This window comes from Schistocerca gregaria, chromosome X (genome assembly GCF_023897955.1).
Source record: "Schistocerca gregaria isolate iqSchGreg1 chromosome X, iqSchGreg1.2, whole genome shotgun sequence".
NCBI classification, from domain to species: Eukaryota; Metazoa; Arthropoda; class Insecta; order Orthoptera; family Acrididae; genus Schistocerca; species Schistocerca gregaria.
In genome coordinates, this window is record NC_064931.1 from 72,651,514 (window position 1) to 72,664,422 (window position 12,909).

General features: G+C 43.1%; 1 protein-coding gene across 3 annotated transcripts in view; it reads left to right on the forward strand.

The window, feature by feature from the left end:
* LOC126298005 (golgin subfamily A member 5) overlaps nt 1–12,909 on the forward strand; it is a 94,528-nt gene that overhangs the window by 40,514 nt on the left and 41,105 nt on the right. For all 3 annotated transcript variants that reach the window (XM_049989324.1, XM_049989323.1, XM_049989325.1), the window contains one exon: nt 4,251–4,471. In XM_049989324.1, coding sequence (XP_049845281.1) covers nt 4,251–4,471 — 221 coding nt within the window. The remainder of the gene's footprint in view (nt 1–4,250; nt 4,472–12,909) is intronic.

Below are 12,909 nucleotides of genomic sequence, written 5' to 3' on the forward strand. Positions count from 1 at the left end.
TGGATGTTTGAGAATCATCCCTGTGGAATGTCAGAACTTCAGCTCGGAGCTCATTGCCATGGTATTTTGTGCTTCTGGCAGGGAATGCAGGTCCAAATCCACATACAGCAGTCCTGTATACCAATCCACACAAAATGCTGCATTACTAGTGCCCTAGTAGCACAAATTCTTGGGTGACTGAGACCTTGCAGAGGGCAGGCACATACAGGTGTAGGTTCATCTTGTGTTTCAGCAGATCCCTTAATTACCCTTCATCATTTTCCTCTGTTGCTGGTCACAGAAATCCACAGTTGCAGAGCTACTGTCCACTCTAGACAAAGCATCGACGGTTGCTTTTTCAAATAACTTACATGCTAAATGTCTGTTGTAAATTGCAAAATAAAACAAATTTAGTTTATTTGCACAGAGGATAGTTATTTCAAGGTCGTGAACTAATGTCCTCTATAAATAGTGAAGGCATGCCACTCCACCATGAATTGGAAATACCTGAATGCTGCTTTGGCTGCTAAAAGTTCTGTATGAAGTGGTGATGAAGAGTGCTGCTGCTCTGTGATGTTCTTGGGAATAAATTGCAAAGGCTGCCAGAAACCATTCACATTCTGTTGTAGCACAGCAACAACAGTGTAGGACAAGGCATCCAAAAAAAATCATCAATGGGACACAAGCAGTCGGATGCACAATGAAGGTGGCTTATGTGGGACTTGGCTGGAAGGCTTCAAAGGCTGCGCCTCCAGTTCATCAGTCCAAGTGACAGGTGTGAAACTGTGCACTTTTGGGCCGACAAGAATGGCGTGGAGTGACAGATGGGTTGGCAGCTGAGGGTAAAAAAATCTTGGTAAAAGTGGATTTCAGGTACTGACGCACTTCACACAACATTTTCAGGGGCGGGTAAGCTGTAATTGCAGCAGTGTGCTCAGCTGCCAAATACATACCAGTTGTGGACACCCTGATTCCCTTGAACATCAATTTGTTAGCACCAGTGGCATGTTTAGCCAGATTTATTCAGATTCCATAGTTATCAAACATTTGTAAAATTGTGTGTAGATATATTACATGTTGTTCTATGGATAATACTGCCACCAATGTGTCATCAGTGTACGCAGAGCAGAAGTCCAATCCCTGCAAAACTTCATTGATAAAACACTAAAAAATCTGTGCCATATTCAGTAGAGCTTATAACATGTATGGGATTCTAATAGTCCACAGGGCATACTTACTGCAGGTTTTCTGAAGTCCTCTGTTGTCACAGGTGTTTGGTCGTAGGCTTTTACAGATCCAAACTTTAAGAAAATGGTGTGCTGCAGCAGTTGGTATACAAAATCATCTCCCATGTGGTGTACAGGGTACCGGTCAGAAATTGTCAGAATGTTATGCCTTTATAGTCACCAAAGGGTTGGCAGCCTCCTTTGTACCAGATGAACAGGAAAAGCACAGTTGATTTTTGATGGTTGTGCCCAGCACGCTTGGATCATTTAATCAAATTCTTCTCTTGCGATGCGGAGTTTGTTGGATGGCAACCATCTGACCATGAGAAAACAGGAAGATCAGGTCTTGATGTGATGCACTGCTGAGTGGATGGGCCATGACAGCACTCCAGGGGGTTGTATAATCAACAGGAACTGGTTTAGCAGACCCACCAGCATTGATGTCATGATGAGGAACTATACCAATGGTTCACTGTATTGTGTGGGCTGGCATGCTACCATAACTTATTTGACCCAGTCCATAATGGAAGCATTCCTCACATCAAGGTTGAGGTCAGAGTAGTAAAGGAAATCGAGCCTGATGATAGTGCAGGTTGCATCTTCTGTGATAAATTGCCACTCGAATAAGCCAGTATCCACCAACAACTGCATCTCAGTAGTCCTGTCCATTACCAACAGGGACTGATGACACTGTTGTTTGGTCCCTTTACTCTCCAAATCAACCATTACCACCAGCATCATGATGGATGCGGTCCCTTTACTCTCCAAATCAACCATTATCACCAGCATCATGATGGACGCTGACTGACTTGGCCTTTGGGTACTGGAGGCTACTGTTCATGTTTACCACCCAGGGGTGGGTTATCTGCACCTACATGCTCTCTTGCCAAAATCACAATGGTAAAGACACTCTTTCTGGTCTGATGAGCTTGAAGAGACCACACTGCATTGTCTTTGTGATGACATGCAATCTGGTTGGTTGTATGTGCTTAGGGCTGCAACCTGCAATTTGTCAACTTGTCAAGACACGAGGTGATGTCATCCAACCTCTCTCTGGCAGGTGTTGTAGTAAACAAATGCAGAGTAGCAGACTTCATTACTCTGTGCACAATCTTTGCATTATCAAGAACAGGGTGTGATGCATCTCAGGCAATTGAGACAGCCACGTGGACCATAGGAGTGAGTCTCGGACCTGCTGTGGGGCCAAGGTGCAGAGATGATGTATGAACTGTGACAGCTCCATGTTGCCAATTTCCTCCCTGTGCAACAATTTTCCTAAGCATTGCATGCTGGAGAGGGAAAGCGATGAATGAGCTTGCCTCTTTAGTAAGTCATGCTTTACGGAGGCAGGTGCATTTGTGATAATGTCACTAACCTCATTGGCACTGTCGCTGTCCAACAGCCCCATATCGTGTGCGTATTTGGTGGAGTCGTGCATTATCCTAGAGGTGATGAAATGGGTGTCCATGTGCATGAATCACAATAACAGACAATCCATCCAGAGGGCTGTTACCTTAAATGCCATGCCGTTTAACTGTGCTGTAGGCAGTGTAATGGCCAGGGAGGAGGCAGAGGTGGTGGTGACCAGTGGCAGGTGGATGGCAAGTGACACCACCTGGCTGCATGACTGCAGCAAATCCTTTAGATGCCCCGTAGGTGGTTTCTTTGTTTCTGACTTGAGTTCATAACCACTGTTGGTGTAGTTGTTGCAGCATGGGCATCTCTTCCATGTGTTGTCACTGCCTATCAGACAGTAGTTGTAGCTGCCATAACATCAGTTTTTGCTGATGCTATGTAACTGTTGCTGTAGCTGTTCCATGATACTTTCTTTTGTCACTACTTTGTAGGTACTTAATAAATGGTACACTTCACTGAAAAAAGTGCTTTTATTGGTCTGTTGAGCAACAAGATAAATAACTGAAGTGTAAACTATTATCATCCCTCTGGTTATTTCACACGTTGTGTGTCAAACAACCGCACACACTCCAGTGCTCATGCTACGGCAGGTAGTGGTCTCATGACTGTTTCAAAGTGCTGTGTTACCAGTGTTGGTCATTGACATCAGTGTTAATGGATAAGTGTGAAGTGGCCTGCGAGCCGAGGTCACTACATTTTCCTTGGTGCTTGGTTTACCACTGTTGTTTCAAAACCCCCAAAATGGGCACTGGGGCTCCCAATTTTCTGTATGTATTTGTGGTTACCATCAGAAATGAGATCATTTGTGTATCATGATTTTAAAAGCTTACAGGGTATAACAGGTAGGGGGGAGTATTTGCAATGAGTGGATAACACACAGTCTTAAAATAGGAATAGAGATTTAGTTATGATAATTCTAGTGAAAGATGCTTGATATGTTATATTCAACATCACAACTGCTGACAAAATGTGACTATCATGTGTTTGCAGCTTGCTGAATGGACCTTGAAAATAGTGTGAACTTTCTTTGCTAAAAGTGGACATATTGCCAAGATCAAAGGAAACAGATCCCTGCCAATAGATTGATATGTTGCACTAAGTAGTATTAAGCTTTTTGAATCCAAGCAAAGCATCTAAAAGGCGTGTCTCCTTGAGATCGTATTGAATCGCAGAAATACACCGGTTCTGAGGGTAGTCAAAATACAATAAGTGTTGTGGACTCCTGAGTCTTCTGCATTCAGCTTGCTGCCCAGGTCAGCTCCCATGTGATTCTTTTTACTGTTAGAATGTGGAAACTATGTATGTGCAAACTAAGCTTGTGTCTAAGTGTAAGGCCTTAAAGTTACAGATGCTTTATGAACTACTGTTTGACAGTTTGTAGTACCATATGACTCTTTGCTGTTTTTATAATATGAAAATTTAGAATACTAGTAAAATCATTTAACCTTGCTTGAATGTATTGTAGGTTTTGTTTTCTCCATGAACGAACTGAAATGGCTATTAAGTGCTGGGGAATTAATCTCTTTTTAAAACCCAGCTGAATATTTGTTCTATTGTGTAATAAAACTTAGCGAACTATGGGGCTGTTAAACAAAAATAGGGCCACTAATTTCTCATGTTGAATTTCAGAGAATTACTGCATCAGTTGTTGGAGCACTTTAGCCGCAAACTGGAAGTCTTATCTGTAGCAGTTAAGAAGAGTGAAACTGAACGGCAGGAGGCCTTGCAATTGGAAGAGATTGCACGCAGGGATGCTGTTGTAGCCCGACAAGACTTTGACCAGTACAAATTACGAGCGCAGCGCATTCTTCAAGACAAGGAACGCGCTCTTGCTCAACTACGTGGAGAAAGTTAGTAAAACAGCATTTATCTTACTTGTGTTTATAGCAACATTTTTATTATTTACAGAATAGCACAGTTTTGTGAGCACATCATTTTTAAAAAAAACAACTAGAGGAGGAGAAAATCCACCTGCTTTTAAGTTGAAGGAAATTCTAGCCTGTGACCCTCCCTTGCTAATAGTACGCACCACTGGCATTCCCCCCAGGGGGCCCACCACACTTTGGTGAATTTGTGCTTGATTACCACAGGACCCCGGCCTTTGCAGCGTCTCTACCATTTCCATGCTGCATGTCTATACTCTTGCCATTGTTTGTCCCCTCCCTTGGGGAACATGTCTTGGACAGTTTTGGTAATGTGGTCTGAAGTTTTGATAGCCCAGCATCGGAACAGCTCCTCATATTTTTCTTTCTTTCTTCATTCTCTATCTCCTCCGCTTCAGCATTTGAGCTCTCTTTTTGTTGCTTTATCCTCTCTGCACACTCCAGAAGGCCGGCACATGCATTTGATGCTTAACAGGTGACTGGGTAACTTGTAATTCCCAGCCCCAAGTTGACAGGTAGGGTTTGCATTTACCCCCTGGTACAGGCCAGGCTCAAGGAGGGGTGATTGTGTGAGCTGTTACCTTCCCAGTTGCCAATTGGCACCTCTGTCAGGAGTTTACGGGCTGTGACCTGAGGTGTGAATGGTCACCTAAGGCGGGTGAGCCCTCCCCTCTAGAGCCCCCCTCCCTCCAGTTGGAAGGAGTGCACCATTGGAGACTGACAAACACGGGTGAATTTTCCACAACGAGCTGATCCCCATATCAATCTATATTTACTAAACACAAATGGAATGAGGCTAAAGATTCAAAACAACTCCTAGCTTCATCCCAATTCTTTGTGGTATCATGTACCGGAGGATGTCAGTCCTTTGCTACAGTTAATCCACTTATTATTCAGAAAGGTGTTGATGCAGTTTCAGGCCCTATGAAATCCTGCTTTGCCTATGTAATGGGACTTTGCTTCTGGAGACCAATTGTGATTTTCAAGCCTAACAACTGCTCACAGCCTCACTCCTCCATGGCTATCCTGTTCATGTTGAGATCCATCGTATGCTGAATTCTTCTCATGGTGTTGTTTATACTCAGGTGCTTGATGGTCTGGCCAAGGGAGAAATTAAAACATATCTCCCTGATCAGGGCATCACTGCAGTCCATCGGGTAATGGAAAAGGTTGGTACAAACTTAGTGTCTAGACACTCTTTTTCTTGCATTTGATTGAGTAGTGCTTCCATCAAAGATTAAGGCAGGCAATGAAGTCATCGTCATCTGACTGTACATCCCAAACTCGATGTGTTGCTACCAGTGTCAACATTATAACCAGACACACGTCATGTCAAAACATGGCCGAATGTGTTTCTTGTGGTAGAGATGCTCATAAGAACAATTGCCCACCTCCTCCTTCCTGCTGTATGAGTTGTAATGGCAACTATGCCACCGTGTCCTGTGAATGTCCCACTTATCTCAATGAGCAAGCCATCCATGAGGTCTGGGTGAAAGAAAAACTACCCCACCCTATTGCTTGCAAGTTGTTGGTTAGTCGAAAGCCCTGCATTTTACCATCTGGCACTTAACAGTACTGTTCCTGCTATGCCTCGCTCCATGAAGGACACGGCCATGCAGACTTGCAACGTCGAATTCAGTACTGCAGTTGTGGAACAGCCAAATATCACCGTAGCATCAACAGCACCTTCTCCTACAGCTGCGCAACAAGCTACCATATCTTCACTCCTGGCAGTGAAATCACCTGCTACACAACTAGCAGGCCAGAAAGAACAAAAAGGATGCTCCCGTGAAGACTTTCTACACCCCTCCAGCCATCAAATATCTGAGTCTTTGTCTGCCACTTGTAAAGGCTCTAGGAAATCAAACAAAGGTAAACGGCCTTCCCCTTTCCCAACTCGGAGATCCTCTTCAATGGTGTCAGTGCTTGATACCTCAACCAGCCGACCTCCATTTCGCTGGTGTGCACCACCTACTGTTTTTCTGCCATGGATGATCCAGAGAGGATGCTGATGCCTCTGTAGATCTCATGAAACAGGATCCTCCAGCCCCTGCACCCCGTAGCAGTGAGTCTTCTAAGGCTGGGTGTTAAGACTTGTCTCCAATAGAACGTTTGAAGCATTAGATCTAACAAGGGAGAATTATGGCTGCTCTTGGAATTGCAGCATCTGCTTGTTTTCTGCCGCCAAGAAAAAAATTGCATACCTGCAAATGCTTTGACCTCTTGCGTTTCCTTCTGGTTTGCTTTCACTGCCCCGCCCCCCCCCCCCCCCCTCCCCAGTATTCCATCTCATGTGGGAGTCATCTGCTCATCTGGGATGAGGATCATAGGCACACCATCTCCTTGAACCCCTGGCTGGCTGCAAGCTGTTGCTGTTCACATTTTCCTTCCTCGTTTCACCTTTTCGCTTTGTAATGTCTATATCCCTCCATCACTCATTGTCACCTGCGCAGACTTACTCCAGTTTATTGGTCAGCTCCCTCAGACTGTTTTGCTGCCTGTTGACACCCATCATCCCCTATGGAGCTCTTCAAAAATCTGTTTGAGAGGTTCCCTCGTGGCTGACCTCAAAAAACACAACCTCATCTGTCGTAACACTTGAGCACCCATGTTCCTTTCAGACTCCACGCACGCTTGTTCCCGTTTGGACATCTAATTCTGCACTTCCTAGCTTGCCCATCATCTTGAGTGGTCCATTCTCTCTGACAAGTACTTGAGTGACCATTTTCCATGTACTATCCGTTTGCTGACTCCTACCCCATCTGAGTGTCAACCCAATTGGCATGTTTCTAAGGCCTACTGGAGGCTTTGCTCCTCCTTGACACACTTTGACAAACGACATTTCCCCAGTTATGATGACAAGGTAGAGTATCTTATGAACATTATCCTTACCACCACAGAACGTGGCATACCTCACAATTCATCTTTACTGCACTGTATACTGGTACCCTGGTGGACTGAGGCATGCCGCGATGCGATATGCATGCAGGGATGTGCCTCCACATTTTTAACCATCATTCTACAATGGCGAACTGTATTTGTTATAAACAGTTATGTGCACAGTTTTGTCACATTCTTTGGGATAGCAGAAAAGCTAACTGGATTTCATTTACTAGTTCTTTTAATAGTTTCATTCTCTTTTCCGGCATGTGGGGAAACCTCAGTCGACTCTTTGGGACCAAGGTTCGTATCCCAATTTCCAGTCTGACCATAGCAGATGATGTCATTGTGGGCCCTGTTGCTATCTCCATCATCTAGGGCTGTTATTTTACAAAGATGTTGAGCTCCACCCACTATCACCCCACATTCTTCCTTCAGAAATGAGTGGAGGAGGCTCAGGCGACATCCTTCTCCTCTCAGAATCATGAATGCTATGATACCACCCGTACTATGAGGCACCTAGACCATGCTCTTACTTCGTGCTGATCTTCTGCCATAGGGCGGGATGATGTTCATTTGGATGTTCCCGCAACTTTCTCTTGGGGGCAAGCATTTTCTCCTTCATGTGTATAGTTGTATTTGGGCAGATGTCAAATGTCCCAGACGCCGGCATAAAGCTGCTGCCATACCCATACATAAGCCCAGTAAGGACAAACACCTTCTTTCTAGCTACCACCTCATTTCTCTCACCAGGTGTGTTTGCAAGGTGATAGAATATACGATTCATGGCCAGCAGGTATTGTGGCTCCACTCTGACAATGTGGATTTTGAGCAAGCAGTTCTGCACTTGACCATCTCATCACTTTGTCAACCTATGTCATTAACAGTTTTCTGTGCAAGTACCATACTGTGGGCCATGTTTTTTGATTTGGAGAAAGCCTACGACACCTGCTGGAGGACTGGTGTCCTCCACACCCTGTACATGTGGGGCTTCTGAGGCCGCCTGCCCCATTTCCTTCAGGAATTTTCAAAAGACAGGGTTTTCAAGGTACATATGGGTTTGGCCTTGTTGAACCCCCTTTATCCAGGGGAACAGGGTGGTTCAAGGCTCCATCCTGAGTGTCGTCCTCTTTGCTATAGCCATTAACCATATTGTGGGCTGTCTCCCACCAGGCACCTCCGGCTCCATATATGACTCTGTGAGCTATTGCAGTTCTCCACAGACTTGTCTCCTTGAGTGACGTCTTCGATGTGTTTACTCATGCAGGGTGTATACTACCCGGGACAACCGGGAGATCCGGGAAAAACCCGGGAATTTTTTCATCTGGGAGAAAACTGGGAAAAACTCGGGAATTTTTCATTGTTTTAGTTTTCAGTTAAATTTTTGTAATTTTGACTGGTAAGAACAGATACTGCAACAAGGGATATTACTGTATCCCGCTACTGCAGAATAATACTGCAGCATCAAAACATGAACAAGAGAAAAAACGAAATTAAAACTTAAATTGCAATGGAAATGCACCATATAAAATAACACAGTGCTCATACAAGCGTCTACCAACAGCAAAATGTGTCAAAGGCTTTCGGAAGACTATGCAATACTTCATAACAACAAATTGCCTCCAATGAGTGTGACATCATGACTGTTTACATTAGACTCATTTGATCAGTTACGAGCAGCCTCATGCACACGCACAGTTGAGTCGCGTATGAGTAGTTCCTTCTCCCTCTTCTGGCTACAGAAATGTGGCTGTTGGCTGTGTAAGCAGCAACCAGCCACATGGTACCTGAAAAAATTTAACTGGCACGCCCAAGCTGCCATATTCACCCGTGCGCATCAGGTCTGGATCTATTGGGGGTTGGGGGCAAACCTGAGTATCTGAACCGGGCGGCAATTTTGGGGGGAGGGGCAAATTCATATTATTGAGGAAAAAAAACTTTGTTTCACAAAGCACCTAGCATCCAGCGCATGTTGGTCTATCGATTTTTCATGTGATTTTGAAATGCACCCCTGGTGGGGGTGGGGGGTGTATCTCCACGTGACCCGTGTTCACATTTACTGATTTTTCTTTTCCTCTTCATTTACTGCTCTCACATCAAATGAAACAAGGCGGATTTCTGTGGCTGAGAGGTATCAAGTGAATTAAAATACATTCACATAATTACGGAAGCCTAAAATGTGTTATTAGTTTCAGATTTTATTTTAGTTCCACCTTTCCAGTCAAGCATTAATCGCCTTGCAGAACAATAAAGTTATTTTTGTTGGTTTGCTAAAGAAATTTGGCTTTTATTAAGCTTTCCTGCTGAGGCATTCAATTTACTTGAAATGAAGTGTTTAATTCCACACTATTGGCTAGTTTCAACTGTTTGCTGCATTTCAAATGCATGTTTTCATCTTCTAGCATGTATGGCATTATGCCATAATGAAAAATTCACGTCCTGAAAACCACACCAAAAAGCTTAATATCAGGTGGAGGCCTACATCATTGGGAATCTGGACATATGAATGTGCACTTTAAGGCGAACTATGCATTTTAGTATGGTTCACGAGATTCCGACGCTCTTGGAGTATCCTCTGATGTCGTGTTTCTTTTATGACATAATGTAAGATCTTTTAATGTTTTACACGTATGAACATACGTAGCTGCACAAGCGCAGTGACGCTTCTTATCTGGCGCTCGCTGGCAACTGCTGAAATGAATCTATTTCTAACAGGATTCGGGAAAATATTGCGAATTGTTGTTCGAAAAGCGCTATTTTCAAAGTTAATATCCTGTCACACAAGATGAACTATGTGTGAGAATGTACGATGAATTTGTTAAATCACAGACCGTTTTCTCTCTTTAAAAAATCAATTCTTTGATGACGAGCCATTTAGAAGAATTTCGAGGCCAGAAGACATTTACGTTGGTATTTAAAATTTTACTGGCGTATTTGTGTGATGTATCTTAAAATGTAACATCTGCTAAACAGATCAACATTATATGTGAAAGATTAGCTTTTCTTGTAGCTTATTAATCTTAGAGACAAATATTATATGCGAAAGCTTTGCCTTTCTTGTAGCAACACTATGTATATTGATTTAAACCTTTGATTTTTCGTGTTGGTGGAATTCGAATTTATACTTTTATAATATGAAAATATGCACATCAAAGATCTTTCCAAAACATGTTTTTTCCCCTTGAGTTTCATTTTCTAAATCATCATCATCATCATCATTTAAGACTGATTATGCCTTTCAGCGTTCAGTCTGGAGCACAGCACCCTTATAAAATTCCTCCATGATCCCCTATTCAGTGCTAACATTGGTGCCTCTTCTGATGTTAAACCTATTACTTCAAAATCATTCTTAACCGAATACAGGTAACTTCTCCTTGGCCTGCCCCGACTCCTCCTACCCTCTACTTCTGAACCCATGAGTCTCTTGGGTAACCTTGCTTCTCCCATGCGTGTAATATGACCCCACCATCTAAGCCTGTTCGCCCTGACTGCTGCATCTATAGAGTTCATTCCCAGTTTTTCTTTGATTTCCTCATTGTGGACACCCTCCTGCCATTGTTCCCATATACTAGTACCTACAATCACCCTAGCTACTTTCATATCCGTAACCTCAACCTTGTTGATAAGGTAACCTGAATCCACCCAGCTTTCGCTCCCATACAACAAAGTTGGTCGAAAGATTGAACGGTGCACAGATAACTTAGTCTTGATACTGACTTCCTTCTTGCAAAAGAGAGTAGATTGTAGCTGATCGCTCACTGCATTAGCTTTGCTACACCTCGCTTCCAGTTTTTTCACCATGTTGCCATCCTGTGAGAATATGCATCCTAAGTACTTGAAACCATCCACCTGTTCTAACTTTGTTCCTCCCATTTGGCACTCAATCCCTTTTATATTTCTTTCCCACTGACATTACTTTCGTTTTGGAGATAATAATCTTCATACCATAGTCCTTACATTTCTGATCTAGCTCTGAAATATTACTTTGCAAACTTTCAATAAAAATCTGCCATCACACCTAAGTCATCCGCATATGCAAGACTGCTTATTTTGTGTTCACATATCTTAATTTCACCTAGCCAGTCTATTGTTTTCAACATATGATCCATAAATAATATGAACAACAGTGGAGACAGGTTGCAGCCTTGTCTTACCCCTGAAACTACTCTGAACCATGAACTCAATTTACCGTCAACTCTAACTGCTGCCTGACTATCCGTGTGAAGACCTTTAATTGCTTGCAAAAGTTTGCCTCCTATTCCATAATCTTGTAGAACATACAATAACTTCCTCCTAGGAACCTGGTCATATGCCTGTTCTAGATCTATAAAGCATAGATAAAATTCCCTGTTCCACTCATAACATTTCTCCATTATTTGCTGTAAGCTAAAGATCTGGTCCTGACAACCTCTAAGAGGCCTAAACCCACACTGATTTTCACCCAATTGGTCCTCAACTAATACTCGCACATTCCTTTCAACAATACCTGAGAAGATTTTACCCACAACGCTGATTAAAGAGATACCTCTGTAGTTGTTACAATCTTTTCTGTTTCCATGTTTAAAGATTGGTGTGATTACTGCTTTTGTCCAGTCTGATGGAACCTGTCCCGACTCCCAGCCCATTTCGATTATCCTGTGTAGCCATTTAAGACCTGACATTCCACTATATTTGATGAGTTCCGACTTAATTTCATCCACCCCAGCTGCTTTATTGCACTGCCAGCTATTGACCATTTTCTCCACTTCCTCAGATGTGATCCTATTTCCATCATCATTCCTATCCCATTCTACCTCGAAATCTGAAACATTACTGATAGTATTTTCACCTACATTGAGCAACTCTTCAAAATATTCCCTCCATCTGCCCAAGGCATCCACAGGATTCACCAGCAGTTTTCCTGACCTGTCCAAAATACTTGTCATTTCTTTCTTACCTCCCTTTCGAAGACTGCTAATTACACTCCAGAATGGTTTTCCAGCAGCTTGACCCATAGTCTCCAACCTGTTTCCAAACTCTTCCCAAGATTTCTTCTTGGATGCTGCAATTATTTCTTTCTTCAACATAACTTTCTCTGTCTACCTGAGTTCTAGTATGTAGCCATTTTTGATACGCCTTTTCTTTTCCTTTTACAGGCTGCCTTGACTGTGTCATTCCACCAAGCTGTTTGCTTCATCTTACTTTTACACACTACTGTTCCAAGACATTCTTTAGCCACTTCTAGTACTGTGTCCCTGTACCTTGTCCATTCCTTTTCCAATGACTGTAATTGACTACATTCAACTAACTGGTACCTTTCTGATATCGCTGTTATGTACTTGTGCCTGATTTCCTTATCCTGAAGTTTCTCCACTCTTATCCTCCTACATATGGACCCGACCTCCTGCACTTTCGGCCTCACAATCCCAATTTCACTGCAGATTAAATAATGGTCAGTGTCATCAAAGAATCCCCTGAATACACGCGTGTCCCTCACAGCCTTCCTGAATTCCTGATCTGTTATTACAGAGTCAATGACAGATCTG